Source organism: Capra hircus, chromosome 13 (assembly GCF_001704415.2).
Source record: "Capra hircus breed San Clemente chromosome 13, ASM170441v1, whole genome shotgun sequence".
Classification (NCBI taxonomy): domain Eukaryota; kingdom Metazoa; phylum Chordata; class Mammalia; order Artiodactyla; family Bovidae; genus Capra; species Capra hircus.
In genome coordinates, this window is record NC_030820.1 from 6818773 (window position 1) to 6837516 (window position 18744).

Sequence of the window (18744 nt, forward strand, 5' to 3'; positions counted from 1 at the left end):
CCGGTGGTCATGTATGGATGTGAGAGTTGGACTGTGAAGAAAGCTGAGTGCCGAAGAATTGATGCTTTTGAGCTGTGGTGTTGGAGAAGACTCTTGAGAGTCCCTTGGACTGCAAGGAGATCCAACCAGTCCATACTATAGGAGATCAGTCCTGGGTGTTCTTTGGAAGGACCGATGCTAAAGCTGAAACTCCAATATTTTGGCCACCTCATGCAAAGAGGTGTCTCATTGGAAAAGACTCTGATGCTGGGAAGGATTGGGGCAGGTGGAAAAGGGGATGACAGAGGATGGGATGGCTGGATGGCATCACCGACTCGATGGACATGAGTTTGGGTGAGCCCCGGTAGTTGGTGATGGACAGGGAGGCCTGGCGTGCTGCAATTCATTGGGTCGCAAAGAGTCGGACATGACTGAGCAACTGGACTGAACTGAACTGAACTGAACTTGTCCTCAAACGACTCACAGTCTGGTGGTGTGATACTCATGTTAGGGGAAACACAGACCTAAACTTCCCATCCTGGCCAGGCAAGATAGTCACCACAAGCAGGAGTTGTCTTACTGGTAAGGAACATGAAACTAACAAGCGACCACCAACCAGAAGAATTCAGGAAAGGTAAGGAGAGAGGAGACCCAGTCCATTTGTCCTGCCATTCTTCCAGAACCCTCCTCACTGGAATCCATCTTGGCTGAGCGATGCACCTGCCACCAGGAAGGACCCTGAGTCAGAGCGACTGGCCAAAGACAACCTGGAAACTAACTCAACTGTCATAAAACCCAAGACTGCAAGCCACGTGGCAAAAGCAGTTCTCCTGGGTTCCCTTTCCTGCTGCTCTCCACCCTGGCGCCCTTTCCCAGTAAAGTCTCTTCTTTGTCAGCGCATGTCTCCTCAGACGATTCATTTCAGGAGTTAGACAAGAGCCCACTCAGGCCCTGGAAGGCGTCTCAGATGCAGTGGAACCTTCTTTAAGCTATTTCCAAGCCCTGTACCCTCCACATGAACCACTGGGGCTCAAAGACCTGTGCTCGATTCCACTCAAATAACTGAATTTAGAAAAAAAGATTAAGAAATGCTGGCCAAGCAGGAACGGCAGGCATTCCAGTACGTGTCTAGAATGTCACGGTGACTGCTACAAAGGTTGGAGATTACACACTGCAAAAAGCACACAGAGAAGGGACAAATCACCTGGGGAGAGGGCTTCCAAAAGATTCCAGGAGGTTCCTCTCTGGGCCGGGTTTTAAAGAAGGAGTTTCCTAACACAGGTAAGAACAGCATGTGAAAATTAATGGCAGAAAGATACGACCCTTGGAAGAAGACCAAGCAATCTTCAGTTGCCAGAACTGAGGTCAGTGGAGATGAGCAGAGGAGGAGGAGTGCGAGTAGGAGGTGACACTGAAAGCTGCTCCAGCACCAGATCAGGCTGGGCTTTCCCTGTCAAGTTACTTTCCATTTCCCATCTATCTTCTCAGGAAAGAGGATGGAGTGGGTGTGAGTGTGTGTGTCCTCATTTTGAAGAATTAAAAGTAGGAGCATGGGAGTAAGAGACACAGGTTTTGCTTTATTTTAGGATACATAGAAAGTTATTATATAACACAAAAAGTTATTTGAATGTTAAGCTTAAAACAAGCAGTACACCAGTCCCATATACTTCTGCGGTTCTTTTTTGACCACCATCTCTCTAATGCTGGAGTTGGTGTGGCTCTCTAAGACACAATTCAGTCAAGGTCTCATTTTTGCCCTTTCTGCTTCAGCACAGTCAGCTTCTGTGTTTCTGAGCCATGGTAAGGTTCCCTGTGTCATAGAGGGACAGAGGTCTAGAGGCAGGATGGAGGTGGGAGATGGATAGAGGTGGGGAGCCTAGAGGTTGCGGAGGCTTAAGAAACAGTCTGGGAAAGAGGGATTTGGGCATGCAAAGTAAGGGGGCACTGATCACCTTTATCCGAGCAGAGAAGTGGGATCCACTGATGCCCCTGGAAGTCCTGTGGCCTGAGCTGCCTAAAGACGCCACAGAACACCTGATTCATCCCTGTAGTTCTTTAGACAAACCAGAGGACCATTTGGCAGGGAGAGCATTTCAGAGGTTGATTTGTTATCTATCACTGCATAAATAGGGGCTTCCCTGGTGGCTCAGAGGTTAAAGCGTCTGCCTCCAATGCGGGAGACCCGGGTTCGATCCCTGGGTCGGGAAGGTCCCCTGGAGAAGGAAATGGTAACCCACTCCAGTATTCTTGCCTGGAGAATCCCATGGACAGAGAAGCCTGGTAGGCTACATGCACGGGGTCACAAAGAGTCGGACACGACTGACCGACTTCACTACTCACTGCATAAATTACCCCCAAATCTAGTGGTTTAAAATGACAAACATTTTATTATCTAAGTTTCTGCAGACTAGGAGTTCAGGAGTGTCTGTGCTGGGTGGTTCTTTTTCAGCATCTTTCATGAAAAGACCCTGATCCTGGGAAAGATTGGGGGCAAGAGGAGAATAGGGGACAACAGAAGATGAGATGGCTGGATATCATCACTGACTCAATGGACATGAGTTTGAGCAAACTCCAGGAGATGGTGAAGGACAGGGAAGACTGGCTTGCTGCAATCCATAGGGTCACAAAGTGTCGCACACGACTGAGCGACTGGACAACAACAACAACAACAACATGAGATTTCAGTCCAGAAACCTGCTAAGATCCTGTCATCTGCAGGCTCCCCCGGGACCAAGGCTGTTGGCGCGGAGCCCCAGTGCCTTGCTGGTAGTTGGAAGGCGGTCACAGTTTTTTTGCCACAGGGACCTTTCCGTGGTGCTGCTTGAGTGTCCTTGTGACATGGTAGCTGGTCTTTCCTGGAGTGAGTGAACAGCGCCTTTTCTGACTTCGCCTTGGAAGTCACAGACTGTCATCCTGACATATTCTTATGCATTGGAGAGAGTCACTGGGGAGGGAATTAAACTCCCTTTCTCTCAAACAGTTTATGGACAAAGCACACATAACAAAGTCATGCAAGAGGACTTTGAAAGTTACTCTATAGCTGGGATTTTCCAACTGTATTCCTGAATCAGTAACAAAGGCCAAACCTTGAAAGGGCCTGTTCTTTTTTTTTTTTTTTTTTTTTTTAATTTTTAAATTTTTTTTTATTTTTTAAATTTTAAAATCTTTAATTCTTACATGCGTTCCCAAACATGAACCCCCCTCCCACCTCCCTCCCCACAACATCTCTCTGGGTCATCCCCATGCACCAGCCCCAAGCATGCTGCACCCTACGTCAGACATGGACTGGCGATTCAATTCTTACATGACAGTATACATGTTAGAAAAAGGGCCTGTTCTTGAGCCATCCCACCCTTGAAGCAGCCCCTGGGGCTCTTGTAATTGATGCATTTGTCAAGAGGGGAAGCTGGGTAATGGCTTCCTGGAAACTCCATCAGGTGGCAATGGGGTTTGATTGAAATTGCGTTTGTGGTGTAAGGGAAATGCTATTGATGATTTTCAGAAAAGAGAGTCAATATGGAAAAAGCTGAAGTTTGAGATTATTTTGATTGTACTATAATCAAAAAATTATATATATTAGTATACAAATATACTAAAAAGTATATATATTATGCAAAATAATATATTGTATATATATTATACAAAAAAGTATATGTATATTGTATATAATCATATAAAAAAGTGATACATACAGCAGTTAAGTGGATTTTTTTTTTTAAATTTGGGTAATTGTTTTGTTTTGTTTGGATGTATAGGAAAGAAAGACTTCTGAGCCTTCCTGGTTACTTGATATTACCAAACATTAAGGAGCCATGAGTTGATGAAGTTATATTTTCATGAGAATTTTATAAAGTGACAAATGAGAAGTCATGGGCCAAACATGAAGCAAATTATGTTGCAGCCTGATCTGGAGCAATTAACGTGGTAAAGCATAGAAGAACCCACTTGAGTTTGATGTTTGAAACATTCTCCTTTTACAGGCAGGGGCTTATGGCAGATACTTCCTTTCTGATGGGTCTAATCTTCTACTCCTGGGATCTGCAGTGAATAATATTCACATAATCATGACACTACCAATGCTGGTTATTAATTGTCACTGTTTGGAATCAAATTCTAATCAGAGTGTAGAAAGCAAGTTGGCTGTAGAACAGAATGCAATGTTACTATGAGAACAATGGTGTGGTTGCTAGAGATTGAGGTGAGGGTTGGGAATCGTGGAGGAAGAAGAAAGAAGCTTACATAGTCCAAGGGGTGAGGGATGGTTGGAAGAGATGATAAAAGCTGATGAGTCAGGAAGTAGAGCATTAAAGTTGCAATAAAATTAAATATACAGCTTCAGATTAGAGTTCTCACAAAAGTCATGAGGAAAGGTGACGGGGAGTGGTACGAGCTCTGCTCTTAATTTCTTCCCCCAAGGGAGTCACAAGTTACTGACTAACGGAGAAACAGAACAGGAGCACATTCTACAGAATGAAGGTGAATCCCACGAGAACAACCAGAATCAGGGGCTGGCACTCTGGGAACTGGGTAGCAAAGGTGACCTTCACATCTTCTTTCTATCCTTCAGTACACATTTACTTTCTCACCACATACTGAACACATGTAAGTTTCTTAAAGCAAAATATGTAAAAACCCACATCACTGGTAGAAGCTGATAGGAGCCTACGTTCACCAGGTTTTAAACTTCACAAACAAATGGCAAGACTTCACTCATTCCATAAAGCAACACTTTACATTTTATTCTTCTCCTTGACATGGAGAGTAGGAACCAGTGTACGAATGACTACTTTAGTGATAAAAATCAACATGAGCTAAAATTCTATGACTTATCTTTAAATATACCTTTAACTCCAAAAATGAAAGGACAAGTAAAAAAATAAAATTCTTACAATTTCCAGAATTAACTTGAATGGGTGAAAGCCCAGGCTCAGTGAAGAACAGAAACTCCATTCTAGCAGCAGGCTATGAAACAGTTTCAATAACTGTCCCCTACCCTGCCTCCCAGGACTAAAGACTTATTCTGAGTTTTTATGGAATGCTCAGGAACATCCTCTGCATATTTTATTTGATCTTTTTAAAGGTCATTTTTAAATATTTACTTTTATTTATGTATTTATTTGGCTGCGCCAGGTCTTAGCTGTTGCACATCGGATCTCTGATCTTTGTTTCAGCATGTGGGATCTTTAGATGCAGCATGTGAACTCTTTAGCTGGGCCATGCCAACTCTTAGTTGCAGCATGTGGGATCTAGCTCCCCAACCAGGGCTGCAACCTGGACCCCCCTCCCCCCCTGCATTGTGAGCTCAGAGTCTTAGCCACTGGACCACCAGGGAAGTCTCTCTGTGCATATTGTAAAGACAAACTCCCTGCTACCTAACTGTGGAAGATATTCAAAGGTTTCAAAAATGATTAGGATACCAAAGAAGCAAGTAACTATTTGCCTCGGTTTAAATTTTTTTTTTTTGGCTAGGAACAACCTGGGTACTAAGTATAGTGGGTGGAAACAGGAAGAAAATAAATATAGCAAGAAAAATTATGAAGTTGGTGATCAGGTGGAGAAAGAATCATTTTCTATAAAAGTGTAGTGTTTCCCCACCCCCCACCTTTGGCAAATGAGAGGAAAGATTTTTATGGAAGTTCTTCAGGCTTCTAAAGAAAAAATAATTTTTATCCTCATAAGAAATGCTAGTTTTTCTATTTTATAGACTCATAAAACTTCAAAATAGGAAGGGACTTGTACTACAGCAATTCACAACAATCATACGATACAGATCAGGTGTCAACCATACTTGATAAAAGGAATTTTATACAAAGAGCTGAACTGCCACAGCCCTGAGAATGACTTGTAGTGCTTATTTAAAAAATTTTAAAAAACTTACAGAAGAATGGATAACCACTGAGTAGTATCACCATACATGACGGACTACTGTATAGCAATGAGAGTGAACAAGCCACCGTCACAAGTAACATGGATGAAGTTAACAGGCGTAACATTCACTGAAGACATCAGACACCTAGGAAACATATTCTATGATCCTACTTATACAAAATACAAAACCAAATAGAACTAATCAAGGTGTTGGAAGTTTGAATGGTTATTAACTTTGAAGGGGTAGAGACTGGGGAGGGTTACAAGGGAGCTTCTGGATTACAGCAAAGTTCTACTTTTTATCTACATGCTGGTCACATGGGTGGGCTCAGTTTGTAATATTTTCCAAGCAGTTGCAGTTACAATGATTTGTGCACTTTTCTGAATGAGCACACAATTCGATTAAAAAGTCAATTAAAGAAAAATAAGATATAGGAGCCCCTGCTAGCTTACGTGGCACATTCATGCAGACTTTTTAAATGCCCCTCACTCTGGATAAATGACTTAGGAAAAGGCACCTCTATGGGTAGAGGCTCCCCCACAAATCTGTGCCTTGTCAAATGGAGGGTGGGCTGGGCTCCATCCCCACTGGTGCACTTTGTTAGAGACAAAGCCACACATGTGGGTGGACATCTGCAAATCTGCAAAATATTCATGGGACCCTTCCTCACCACAGTATTATGAGCAGGCAGGGCGGATATCCTTCTAATGTGGAGGAGGAGGTGGCACAGAACAGTGAGACTGATGCGTGAAGGCATCACAGCTAATAAGCCATGAAGCCAGGGTGAACTAGGCCAGTACGTCTTCACATGATTCTGATTCCTTTCGGGGAGAAGAGGAAGAAGCTTCTCTCTGTGTTACTGTGTTTACTGCTATGGGTCATCTCAAATGCTATGTCAAATAAGGCAGGGGATAAATACAAGGTCCAATATTCTTAATATTGGGCTTTAGTAAAGGTGCTAGGTTCTCAGTCCATTTGGAAAACATGCTATAATCATATACCCTGAAATGAATATTCACCTTGTAGACGTTAACCTAGGCAGAGAGGTCAGTGGAATAGTGATATGTATACCTATCATTGGAACATCCTGGCCCACCCACAGGTTAAAATGATCAACATAAGGATATAAGTTTGTCCCTGGCTCGGAAAAAAAGGAAAGAGAAAGACACCCACATGATGTGTAAGTTAAACTTACCCAGAAGTGTCTGCTTATTTTGGGAGGCGTTAGGCTCTGCAGAGCATCGGCAGGACCGGAGGACAATCACCCCTCCGAGCACGCCGTCTTCACTGGCCAGGAAAGGCGAGCCTAGGCACAAACGACCGGTGGTCAGTTTTAGTTCATTTTACTCTTTTCACTCCCAATTTTCATTTGATTATGGGAACAAATGTGTGGGATGGGTAAGATTTTGAAAGATGCCTATTTTTTGATGCTCGCTGTTGTTCATATCTTGTCCAGGCTGGATTGTGAAGGCAGGCTTGAACCCTAACAGACAGAGACAGTACCAGATGCTGCCAAGGAGACATGAGCAGGGGTGGAGTGTGCATGACCATATTCAGAATGGAATTGGAAACACTGCCAGATTAAAGGCCCAAAACACAAATGCAGCAAAAAATGTTCAGCAGCTCCCTTTGATCAACTCTTCGGGATCACTTACCAGACTCTCCCTGCTGTCAGGGGCATGCCACCAAAAGCTTTCATTTACTACCTTAAATTCAATTTTCAACAAAAAGCCACAAAGTTTATGACAAACGTTTAAAAATGCTCCTGATGGTTTACACAAATAAGGGTGAAACTGTATTTCTATTATGAGAGTCTGGTGGTTAGGAACGACCGTGCTTCGGAGAGATCTCACACACTGAACCATTGTGAGCATTTCAGCAACACTGCGTTTTAAGGCCCCTCCTTTTTCCTCCCCAAGGACATCTTCTTCGAACATCTGGCACAGCAAGTGAGCACGTGGGGAACAAATGCAAAATTAACCCAAGTGCTATCAAAGAAAGTCATAAAAATAAAACCCAGCCAAATTGGATTTGGGGGGAGCTTCTGGTTAAACTTAGTAGATTAAATACATGCATTTATCTCCACTCCTTTCTCAAATCCCAGTAAACTGGGGGAAAGGGAAGGGGGAGAAAAAAAAGAGCCATGGCCCAATAAGGACAGAGAAAGAGACGAGGGAAAAACAGGAAAACAGACCTTCAGAAAAGAGAAAGAAGACAGACAAGTAGTTGCTCACCCAGCGGACCTGGGAAAGCCGCCATGGGGTGGAGCCGGGGAGGAGGCAGGAAAAAAGGCTGTTTGGAGTTGGGGGACACCTATAAGAGGCTGTTTGGAGTTGGGGGACACCCAGTTTTGTCATAAAATCAAAAAAGGACCAGAAATTGGAGGCTTCAAGTTCTGGAGGCAGGAATGCAGGGTGCACCTGAAATAAAAGTGGTTGGTTGAGAGTGTCCAAAAGGATCTTCTAGCCTAGGGTGGGTAAACTATGACCTGTCTAGTTTACAGTCTATTTTTGTACTGTCTGTAAGCAAAGAACGTTTATTTTATATTTTAAAGGTTTTTTTTTTATTTGTTTGCTTTGCTTTTTTAAGAGAGGAGAAGGAAGAGGAAGAGAAGAATCTGTGGTAGAGACCAAAGTGTTGCCCACAAAGTCTAAAATCTACTCTTTGGCCCTTTACAGAAAGTCTGCTGACACTTGATCTCAAGTCCCACATTCCTATCTAGAGAGGAAGTTACTTCTCCCCAGCCCTAGAGGAAGCAGGATATTTACTCTCTAGAAAGGCTGAACCAGAGGGACTGGAGGCTCGGGTCACTGGGCTCAGCCCAGGGCAGGAGGGAGGCTCCACACTGAAGTTAGGGGCTTTAGGGGAGCCTTTATGTGAAACAACCAGCTCCCTTCACCCACAGGCTCCACGGACACGAGAAGGCTGATACCTTCCAAGCAAGAGACTGGATCACTCCTTTTCAGTCTCAAGAGTATTTCCATTCTCAATTCAAACCAATTCAAGACTAAGAACCTACTTGAGAGAACCTAAAAACATCACTCGTCCTTACTTTATGGGGATGGCTTCAAGATGACAAGTGTGACTCACATACAAAGGGTTTTCAGCTCAGATTCTTGGTACTTAAAGAGCATAGCTCAGCTCAGCTCAGTTCAGTCGCTGAGTCGTGCCTAACTCTTTGAAACCCCATGGGCCACCACAAACCAGGCCTTCCTGTCCGTCACCAACTGCCAGAGCTTGCTCAAACTCATGTCCATTGAGTCAGTGATGCCATCCAACCATCTCATCCTCTGTCATCCCCTTCTCCTACTGCCTTCAATCTTTCCCAGCATCAGGGTCTTTTCCAATGAGTCAGCTCTTCCCATCAGGTGGCCAAAGTACTGGAGTTTCAGCTTCAGCATCAGTCCTTCCAATGAACACCTAGGACTGATCTCCTTTAGGATGGACTGGTTGGATCTCCTTGCAGTCCAGGGACTCTCAAGAGTCTTCTCCAACACCACAGTTCAAAAGCATCAATTCTTTAGCACTCGGCTTTCTTTATAGTCCAACTCTCACATCCATACATGACTACTGGAAAAACCACACCCTTGACTAGATGGACCTTTGTTGACAAAGTAATGTCTCTGCTTTTGAATATGCTGTCTAGGTTGGTCATAACTTTTCTTCCAAGGAGTAAGCGTCTTTGTATTTCATGGCTGCATTCATCATCTCCAGTGATTTTGGAGCCCCCAAAAATAAAGTCTACCATTGTTTCCACTGTTTCGTCATCTATTGCCATGAAGTGATGGGACTGGATGCCATGATCTTAGTTTTCTGAATGTTGAGCTTTAAGCCAGCTTTTTCACTCTCTTCTTTCACTTTCATCAAGAGGCTCTTTAGTTCTTCTTCGTTTTCTGCCATAAGGGTGGTATCATCTGCATATCTGAGGTTATTGATATTTCTCCCGGCAATCTTGATTCCAGCTTGTGCTTCATCCAGCCCAGCATTTCTCATGATGTACTCTGCATATACGCTAAATAAGCAGGGTGACAATTTACAGCTTTGATGTACTCCTTTTCTTATTGGGAACCAGTCTGTTGTTCCATGTCCAGTTCTAACTGTTGCTTCCCGACCTGCATAGAGATTTCTCAAGAGGCAGGACAGATGGTCTGGTATTCCCACCTCTTTCAGAATTTTCCAGTTTGTTGTGTTCCACACAGTCAAAGGCTTTGGCATAGTCAATAAAGCAGAAATAGATATTTTTCTGGAACTCTCTTGCTTTTTTGATGATCCAGTTCAGTTCAGTTGCTCAGTCGTGTCCGACTCATTGCGACCCCATGAATCACAGCACACCAAGCCTCCCCATCCATCACCAACTCCCAGAGTTCACTCAGACTTGCGTTCATCAAGTCAGTGATGCCATCCAGCCACCTCATCCTCGGTCGTCCCCTTCTTCTCCTGCCCTCAATCCCTCCCAGCATCAAAGTCTTTTCCAATGAGTCAACTCTTCGCATGAGGTGGCCAAAGTACTAGAGTTTCAGCTTTAGCATCAATCCTTCCAAAGAAATCCCAGGATTGATCTCCTTCAGAATGGACTGGTGGGATCTCCTTGCAGTCCAAGGGACTCTCAAGAGTCTTCTCCAACACCACAGTTCAAAAGCATCAATTCTTTGGCGCTCAGCTTTCTTCACAGTCCAACTCTCACATCCATACATGACTACTGGAAAAACCATAGCCTTGACTAGATGGACCTTAGTCAGCAAAGTAATGTCTCTGCTTTTGAATATACTATCTAGGTTGGTCATAACTTTTCTTCCAAGGAGTAAGCGTCTTTTAATTTCATGGCTGCAATCACCATCTGCAGTGATTTTGGAGCCCAAAAAAATAAAGTCTGACACTGTTTCCACTGTTTCTCCATCTATATCCCATGGAGTGATGGGACCGGATGCCATGATCTTCGTTTTCTGAATACTGACCTTTAAGCCAACCTTTTCTCTCTCCTCTTAGTGGATGTTGGCAATTTGATCTCTGGTTCCTCTGCCTTTTCTAAAACCAGCTTGAACATCTGGAATTTCATGGTTCACATACTGTTGAAGCCTGGCTTAGAGAATTTTGAGCATTACTTTACTAGTGTGTGAGATGAGTGCAATTGTGTGGTAGTTTGAGCATTCTTTCACATTGCCTTTCTTTGGGAATGAGTGACAATTGACCTTTTCCAGTCCTGTGGCCACTGCTGAGTTTTCCAAATTTGCTGCATACTGAGTGCAGCACTTTCAAAGCATCATCTTTTAGGATTTGAAAGAGCTCAACTGGAATTCCATCACTTCCACTAGCTTTGTTCGTAGTGATGCTTTCTAAGGCCCACTTGAATTCACACTCCAGGATGTCTGGCTCTAGGTGAGTGATCATATCATCATGATTATCTGGGTCATGAAGATCTTTTTTGTACAGTTCTGTGTATTCTTGCCACCTCTTCTTAATATCTTCCACTTCTTTAGGTCCATACCATTCCTGTCCTTTATTGAGCCCATCTTTGCATGAAATATTCCCTTGGTATCTAATGTTCTTGAAGAGATCTCTAGTCTTTCCCATTCTATTGTTTTCCTCTGTTTCTTTGCACTGATCTCTGAGGAGGGCTTTCTTATCTCTTCTTGCTGTTCTTGGAACTCTGCATTCAAATGGGTATATCTTTCCTTTTCTCCTCACAGACAACCTAGAATCACTAGCTGTTTCCATTAGGCCTCTGGGAAACACAGAGAGCAAAAAAGCAAAAAGGTAACAGAGGGAAAACTTAGGCAAATACTTTGAGCAGAAGAAAAAAAAAAAATTTAAAGGTGGGGGAAGGGGAAAGAGTCCCTGGCATTCCAGTGGTTAGGACTTGGCACTTTAACTGGGAGGGCCCAGGTTCAACCCCTGGTTGAAGAACCTTAGTTCTTCCTGTAAGTTGCAACCCCCAGAAACACAAGGAAAGAAAGACTGAGGTAAGACATGAGAGAGAAAAAAAAATTTTTAATCAGAACAGGCCAGAAGATCCAATAGTTGATTAAAAGGAGTTTCAAAGAGAACAAATTTTAAAAAATGAAAGGGAATAAATTTCAAAAGAAACAAAAAACAGTTCCAAGAATTGACGTATGAGCGTTCAGACTGAAAAGGCTCATAAACCTCCCAGCATAATTCATGGCGGGGGGGGGGGGGGAGATGTATCACTATGAAATATCAAAATACTGAGAAAAGAAAGGTCTAAAAAATTTCCAAATGGGAAAAAATGATCACCGAGAAGGCAAGGGGATTATAATGGCATTGGATTTCTCAACAGCAACTCTGGGATCTAGGTGATTAGGAGGTAATATTTTCAAAATGCAGAGAGAAAACTATTTCCAACCTAGAATTCTATCCTTGGCCAAAATGTCAATCAAGCATGAAAGGAGACTGAAGCTGGACAAAGTCTCAAAGAATTCACCTCCCGTGCACTCTTTCTCAGAAAGTTGTAGGACAAATGTACCTTGGCAAAATTAGGGAATAAGGGAAATAATGAGAAAGAAATGAAGATCTGGGAACAGGGGCTTCAAGACAAGAGAAAACAAAAGTATTCCTGGGTGACGCACAGGTACAAAACAGGGTTGGAGAGCCAATGAACCAAAACGACAAAGAGCCAGAGGAAGCTGGAATGGTATTTCCAAATGGGAAAAAATTTAAACTTATAAGGTACATGCTGAGTTTTAAATTATTGAGAGGAAATGTCTCACATTTTGAGGGAAGACAGAATAAAAGAGTGGTTTAAAAAAAAAAAGTGAGGCAGATATTAACTGCAGACAAAATACAAATTTCTACAGAAAATGAAACGAAACACAGCATACTATGTAGCTCAGATGTCAATGGCTGGAGTAAAAAATATAAACTTGTCCATATGGATGAACTAAAAAACAAGAATATAATACGTTAAGAAGAGAAAAAGCCTATGTGGGTGAGTGTAGGCTGGAAGCTGGAAATATAAAGGAACTAAATCCTTGCCTTCCCTGATCTGAAGATGATAACATCTTAATTTGATATCCAAATAGTATTTAAGATTGAAAAATCAAGAAATAGTAGTATAGACATGTTATGTTGAATTATAGATGTAAATTTTAGAAAAAATTAGTTAAGAGAGTTAAAAATAGGAGCTTCCGGGGAGAGAAACTCAGTGGGGTATGGAGGGTCAGGACAAGGAACTACCTATTTTCAGGATAAGCCTAGGGGCATCGCTTGTCTTTTTAATTCATGTGTGTGTGCCCATGCGTGTGCGTGTGCGTATGCGCGCACACGCGTGCACACACACACACACACATACACACACAGGTTTGCAATGAAAAGCAACACATATTTAAACTGCAGAACCAGAGTACAGTTTTTTCTCCTCAGCCCCTCAGAGAAGAGGGAAAGGAGATAGGGCATTCACAGCCACCAAGAAGGCATCCTAAGGCCCTAGATCCATACTGTCATGTTCTGTAGTTTTATTTCCAGAACCACCATGAGAAGGCTTTTTATGATCATTTTACAGATGAAGAACCTGAGGTTCAGAGTGGTTCCATGATGTGTTACGGCCATGCCAGAGCTGGGGAGGAAGGCTTCCTCCCGTGTTTCTCTGAGCTCATGATCGTGCCTGCTTTGCAGTAGAGCCTCTCAGGGAACAGGAAACTCGGGATAAGATTACATCCCACCACACCTGCCTGAAGGTTCTCGGCACCTCTACAGCTGTTCCTTTCTCAGCATATCCAGGAACTTCTCCTAGGGTCCCCATAACTTGTCTGTGTGTTTAGTCACTCAGTCATGTCCGACTGTTTGTGACCCCATGGGCCATAGCCTGCCAGCCTCCTCTGTCCATGGGATTTCCCAGGCAAGAATACTGCAATGGGTTTCCATGTCTTCCTCCAGGGGATCTACCTGACCCAGGGATGGAACCTGTGTCTTCTGCATCTCCTCATTGCAGGCAGATTCTTTACCACTTAAACACCAGGGAAGGTCCATCGCTTACCCAAGCATAAAACCTTCTACCTCTTCCCTCTCCAAGGACTCAACTCTTCAAACCACATCAAGTCCTGTGAGTTCCTTGTGGTTGCACCTGCTCCTGCCATGTCCTTCCCACCAACAGGACCCTTGTTCACTCTCCTTGTCCTTCCTGCTCCAATCATGCACCCCTTAATTAATCAATGAATGTGTATGATGTGCCAGGACTCATAGGGCACTGGGGATACCACAGTGAACAAACGAGGCTCCCTTTCGATATCCAGTTGAGCAGGTTGGGAGACAAGTAATAAACTCATACATCAACAAGGAACCATCCCAGTTGGTAGGAAGTGCTGTGAAGAAAATGTATCCTGGCAAATGTTGACAGGTATGATTGGGCTAACACTTTAAATCAAATGTCAGAGGAGGCATCTTTGATAAGGCACCAACCATGTGAAGGTCTGTCGAAAGAACATTCCAGGAGGATGAACCAGCAAACGCAGATACCCTGAGGTGGGGAGGAGCATGGATGTTCAGGAAATAAAAGGAGGCTGGAGTGGCCAAACTAGATGATGGAGGGGAAGGGAGGGCAGAAAGGCAAGGCCACCTCACATAAGGTTAAAGGGGTCTTGTGAGCCCAGCAAGAAGTTTGGATTTTACTCAAAGTGTGGTCAAAGATGACAAAGGGCTTTAACCAGGTCAGTTGTAGTTATCATTTACATTTGTATAAGGTTAGCTGCTGTGCAGAATAGATCAGCAGGGCAAGTGTGGAAGCAGGAAACCACTGAAAGAGCTTGGTTATGAGTTTCCAGAGGCTTGGGTGAGCCTGGTGGCAGTGGAGACAGTCAGCAGAGGGTGGGTCCAGGGTACATTCTGCAGGCGGAACCAATAGGGTTGTTCATAGAATAGATGTTGGCATGGAAAACAGACATCAAAGTTTACTCTAATAAGAAATATGCACCCCAGCTGTGATTACACCAGTAAACCATTCAGAAATGTTCAATGACTCCCAAGTGCTCTGGAATAATGTCTAAACTCCTTAGCCCAGACCTGCCTTCCAATCTCTTCCCAACCTTACATCCCTATTTATTTTCATACATCACTCCAGCCAAATTGGACTTCCTATATTCCATTTCTTCAAGATTTCCCCCTGGGCCCATTGTTATGAACTGTGCTTTCCAGCTCCTTTACCCCCATAAACTGAAATCTATTATTTTTTATTTCTTTCTTTTTAAATTTTGTTTACTTCTTGGCCAGGTCATGTGGCATGTGGGAATTTTAGTTCCCTGACCAGGGATCAAACGTGTGCCCTTGCAGTGGAAGTATGGAGTCCCCACCATGAGACCACCATGGAAGTCCCTGAAGCTTATTCTTTAGCTCCAATGCCGTTTATACAGAAGGTGAGTATACTCTCACCACTTTAGGGTGAGAGTATCTGACTCACCTTTGAGGCCCTCTTAGTGACTAACAAAGTATAAGAACTTATTCACCGCCTTCCCCTATCCCTAGCTCCCTGCCACACATACACACACGCCTGCCCACAGCACTGCCATGTGCCACGGGTGCTCGGAAAGAGTATTGGGTCCCCTGTGCACCATGGAAGCTCAAATCAGGGCTCCTCACCCTCAATGTGCATTCATTCAATGATTTAATGAAATAATGATTGAAGTGCTATATTTGAAGATTCTAAAATTTTTATGGAAGTACTCAGATTTCATATAATCACTGTGGTGTTTTAAAAAACAAAGCAAACCAATATTGACTCAGACAGAAGACCCTGTTTTGACTCTCAAGGTAGTAACTATGTGGTCTTAAGCAAGACATTTTTTTTTTTTTTTAATTCATATGCTTCAGTTTCTTCATCTGTAAATCATGGATATTATAAAACCCCTTTCTGAGTTGTGGTGAGGGTTGAATTTACATATATGAACTTTGTAACCCCAGAGGTGCTACTTAAACATTTGGTGGTAGAAATCTTAATGGTAAGAACAGACTTCAACATTTCGCTCATCCTCAAAGATTACCATGTTGAACAAGATCTATTTCCATACCTTCCTGATTAACCTTCTGCAACAGCTGCAACTAGTGCTCAACTGACATTCAGTGACTGTATGGTGGTGGTGACAGGGTATCGATTTTCCAAGCTAAAATATTAAACACTGTTGTATAAAAGGTAACAACATTCTTATCCTTCCCAGTAAGAAAAATTCACTTCAAGTGAATGTTGGGCTCTGTGATATGCTTTCTATAATCAAATAGGGAATTGGGAGGCAAAAATTAGCTAAGACAATTCAAAGTTCCATATGCAAGTAGCTGCATAAATTAAAGAAGATTAAAAGAAACAAAGAAATAATAAAAATTAAGATTCATTTACACGACTTAAATATCTCAAACACCCAAATCTATAACTACTATGTAATGAAATTATAATTACAGATGCTAAGAAAAACATTCACTCTGATCAAATGTGTATAATCTGTATATTCATTAAAGTTGTAAATCCAGACTGGACACAAATGAGACACCTGCTGATTGTATTTGTGCCATATCTTTAAGGATGAAAAATTTGAAGAAACTTGAGGAGAAAATCCCTGTAAATATGAAGGCAGAGAAGTTAACGGGAATGTAAATCCATATTCTTTTCACTGCTAGTGCCAGAATCCCAATTAGAATGATTTTAAGTAAAAAGGTGGGTTCACTGGCTCATAAAATCCAAGAGGAAGAACAAACAAACTCCTGGAAGTATAGGGATGTGAGAGGTGTCAGGGACAGCTGGAAACAGCTTCTCCTGTGCAGATGCAGTGGCCAGCTACAGAGAGCTCCAGAGCAGTATGCCTGACACTACCCTCGCCACCAGAGAGATCCCTCTCCTTGTCAGGTTTCCCATTCTCAGACACCACCAACCAGACCTCAGAAGACAGGAAATCCAACAGGCCTGGGTTGGTTAGGCAGTAAGCCTAGAGGAGTGGAGTCATGGACGGACAGACAAATCCACAGGCGTGCACAAAACACACATGGATAGAAGACTGGGCTACCAGGAGCCCAGCGCTGTCTACTTGAACTTGGACAAGCCACTTTATCTCTCTGAACCCTGCTTTCTTCCCTCATCAAAACACTGAGAGACTAGACTTGTAAGTCTAATGTCTTCATCAGTTCTAACAGACAGGAGTATTTTCGGTTTTAAAGATTCGTGTCTCCTCACCAGCAGCAACCAGGCATTATCTGAGATCAGTAAGCCAAAGCATTAGACCTCCTTTTGCAAAACTTGATATAACACTTCCTCTCCAACAGGTGAGAACTGATCAAGAGTCTATTCTGTAGCCAGAAGGCAGCTCCTAGTGTTCCACTCTCCTGTCGCATTTAACAAAGAAACCCCATCTTTTCAATACAATTCTGTGCATTGCTTTCTTCTTTTTAAAGTCTAGATGACAAACCACTTGAATGGCATTTTCTTTTCCAGGAATTACACATATATCAAGAAAAAGAGATATATTGATAAGGGTGCAGGGTGGTGGGGGTGAGCGAGAGGGTGAGAGAGAGGGAAGAATGAAGATGATGATTTGTTTGGCGGTCCAGTGAACAAGAAAATGGACTTGGAAATAAGCAATGCTCCCTACTGAAAACACACACCTCTAACTTAAAAGAACAAGAGAGATTATAAATACTCTCTAGACACAAAAACAGGCTGATAGTTCATACTTCCTGAAAGACCAAGGACTTCTCCTCTAAAGATGCATTTAAGTTAGTCAACATAACTTTCACAGATGTGAAGTATAGCTGAATGACACGAAGACCACATAACATAATGAGAGGATCTGGTCACTAAGTTCGGAGATGACAGCTCCATTCATGAAGAGCCATTCTATTCTTCTACCTTTGAGATGTCTTCAAGATTGCTGCCATCACCCTGAGACAGACAGTAACTGCCTTCTCACCTTTCCTGCTCCCACAAAAATCCCAATGGGAGGATCATTACTATGTTTGTTAGGCAGGCGAGAAACTGAAGGAAAGCAAGGCACAGGAAGGAAAGCGACCCACGGAAGCACTGAGTGGGGGGAGGCGAGCAAGGCACCGCATGACTGGTCCAGACCCTCTCATGTGCACCCTGGGGACACGCCTGCTCCTCAGAACCCCACCTCCACCACAGCTCCGCAGCGGCATCCTGATGTGTGGCTTTGTGGTGATAAGCATAGTTTTAGAGACTGCAACTGAACTCCTTAGAGAGGAGAGTCACAATGAGTCAGGTTGAGTTGAGCTGAGCTGAGTTGGGAGAGCTGATCTGGGTGGGGCGAAAGACTCTTCAAATCCTTTATCTAACAAAATTTGAAATACAGGAGAAGTCAATTTATATTACAACAGAAAACTCTACAATCAAAACAAAAATGTATCAGAGAGACATTCAATCTTTGGATGAATTTACTGATTCTGCCACAAAGATTAAGAGCAAGAAACCAAATTAAGGTTTCCACTAAAGCCTCTTTCTTGCCTTAACCAAACATTGAATGTATGTACCTGATACTATTCTAGAAATGACAGGAGACTTTTTTTAAAAATTGACAGAGGGCTTCTGACTATACCAGCCCAACATGCTACCTGCATGTGGGGGGATCCAGGATTCCACAAACTCACCCTAAAGCAATGACAACAGGATGAGAACGTGAATCCCTAACAGAGAACACTTCATGCAAGGATGGGTACAAAAAAGGACAGAAATGGTATGGACCTAACAGAAAAAGAAGATATTAAGAAGAGGTGGCAAGAATACACAGAAGAACTATACAAAAAAGATCTTAATGACCTAGATAACCACAATGGTGTGATCACTCACCTAGAGCCAGACATCCTGGAGTGTGAAGTCAAGTGGGCCTTAGGAAGCATCACTATGAACAAAGCTAGTGGAGGTGATGGAGTTCCAGCTGAGCTATTTCAAATCT

General features: G+C 43.0%; 1 protein-coding gene across 4 annotated transcripts in view; it reads right to left on the bottom strand.

Moving 5' to 3' along the window:
• The window catches only part of TASP1 (taspase 1), a 264742-nt gene that overhangs the window by 41222 nt on the left and 204776 nt on the right, over positions 1 to 18744 (bottom strand). For all 4 annotated transcript variants that reach the window (XR_310467.3, XR_001918985.1, XM_005687819.3 and 1 more), the window contains one exon: positions 7044 to 7154. Coding sequence is in view for 2 of the 4 variants with exons in the window: in XM_005687819.3 (XP_005687876.1) it covers positions 7044 to 7154 (111 nt within the window). In the remaining 2 variants the exon portion in view is untranslated. The remainder of the gene's footprint in view (positions 1 to 7043; positions 7155 to 18744) is intronic.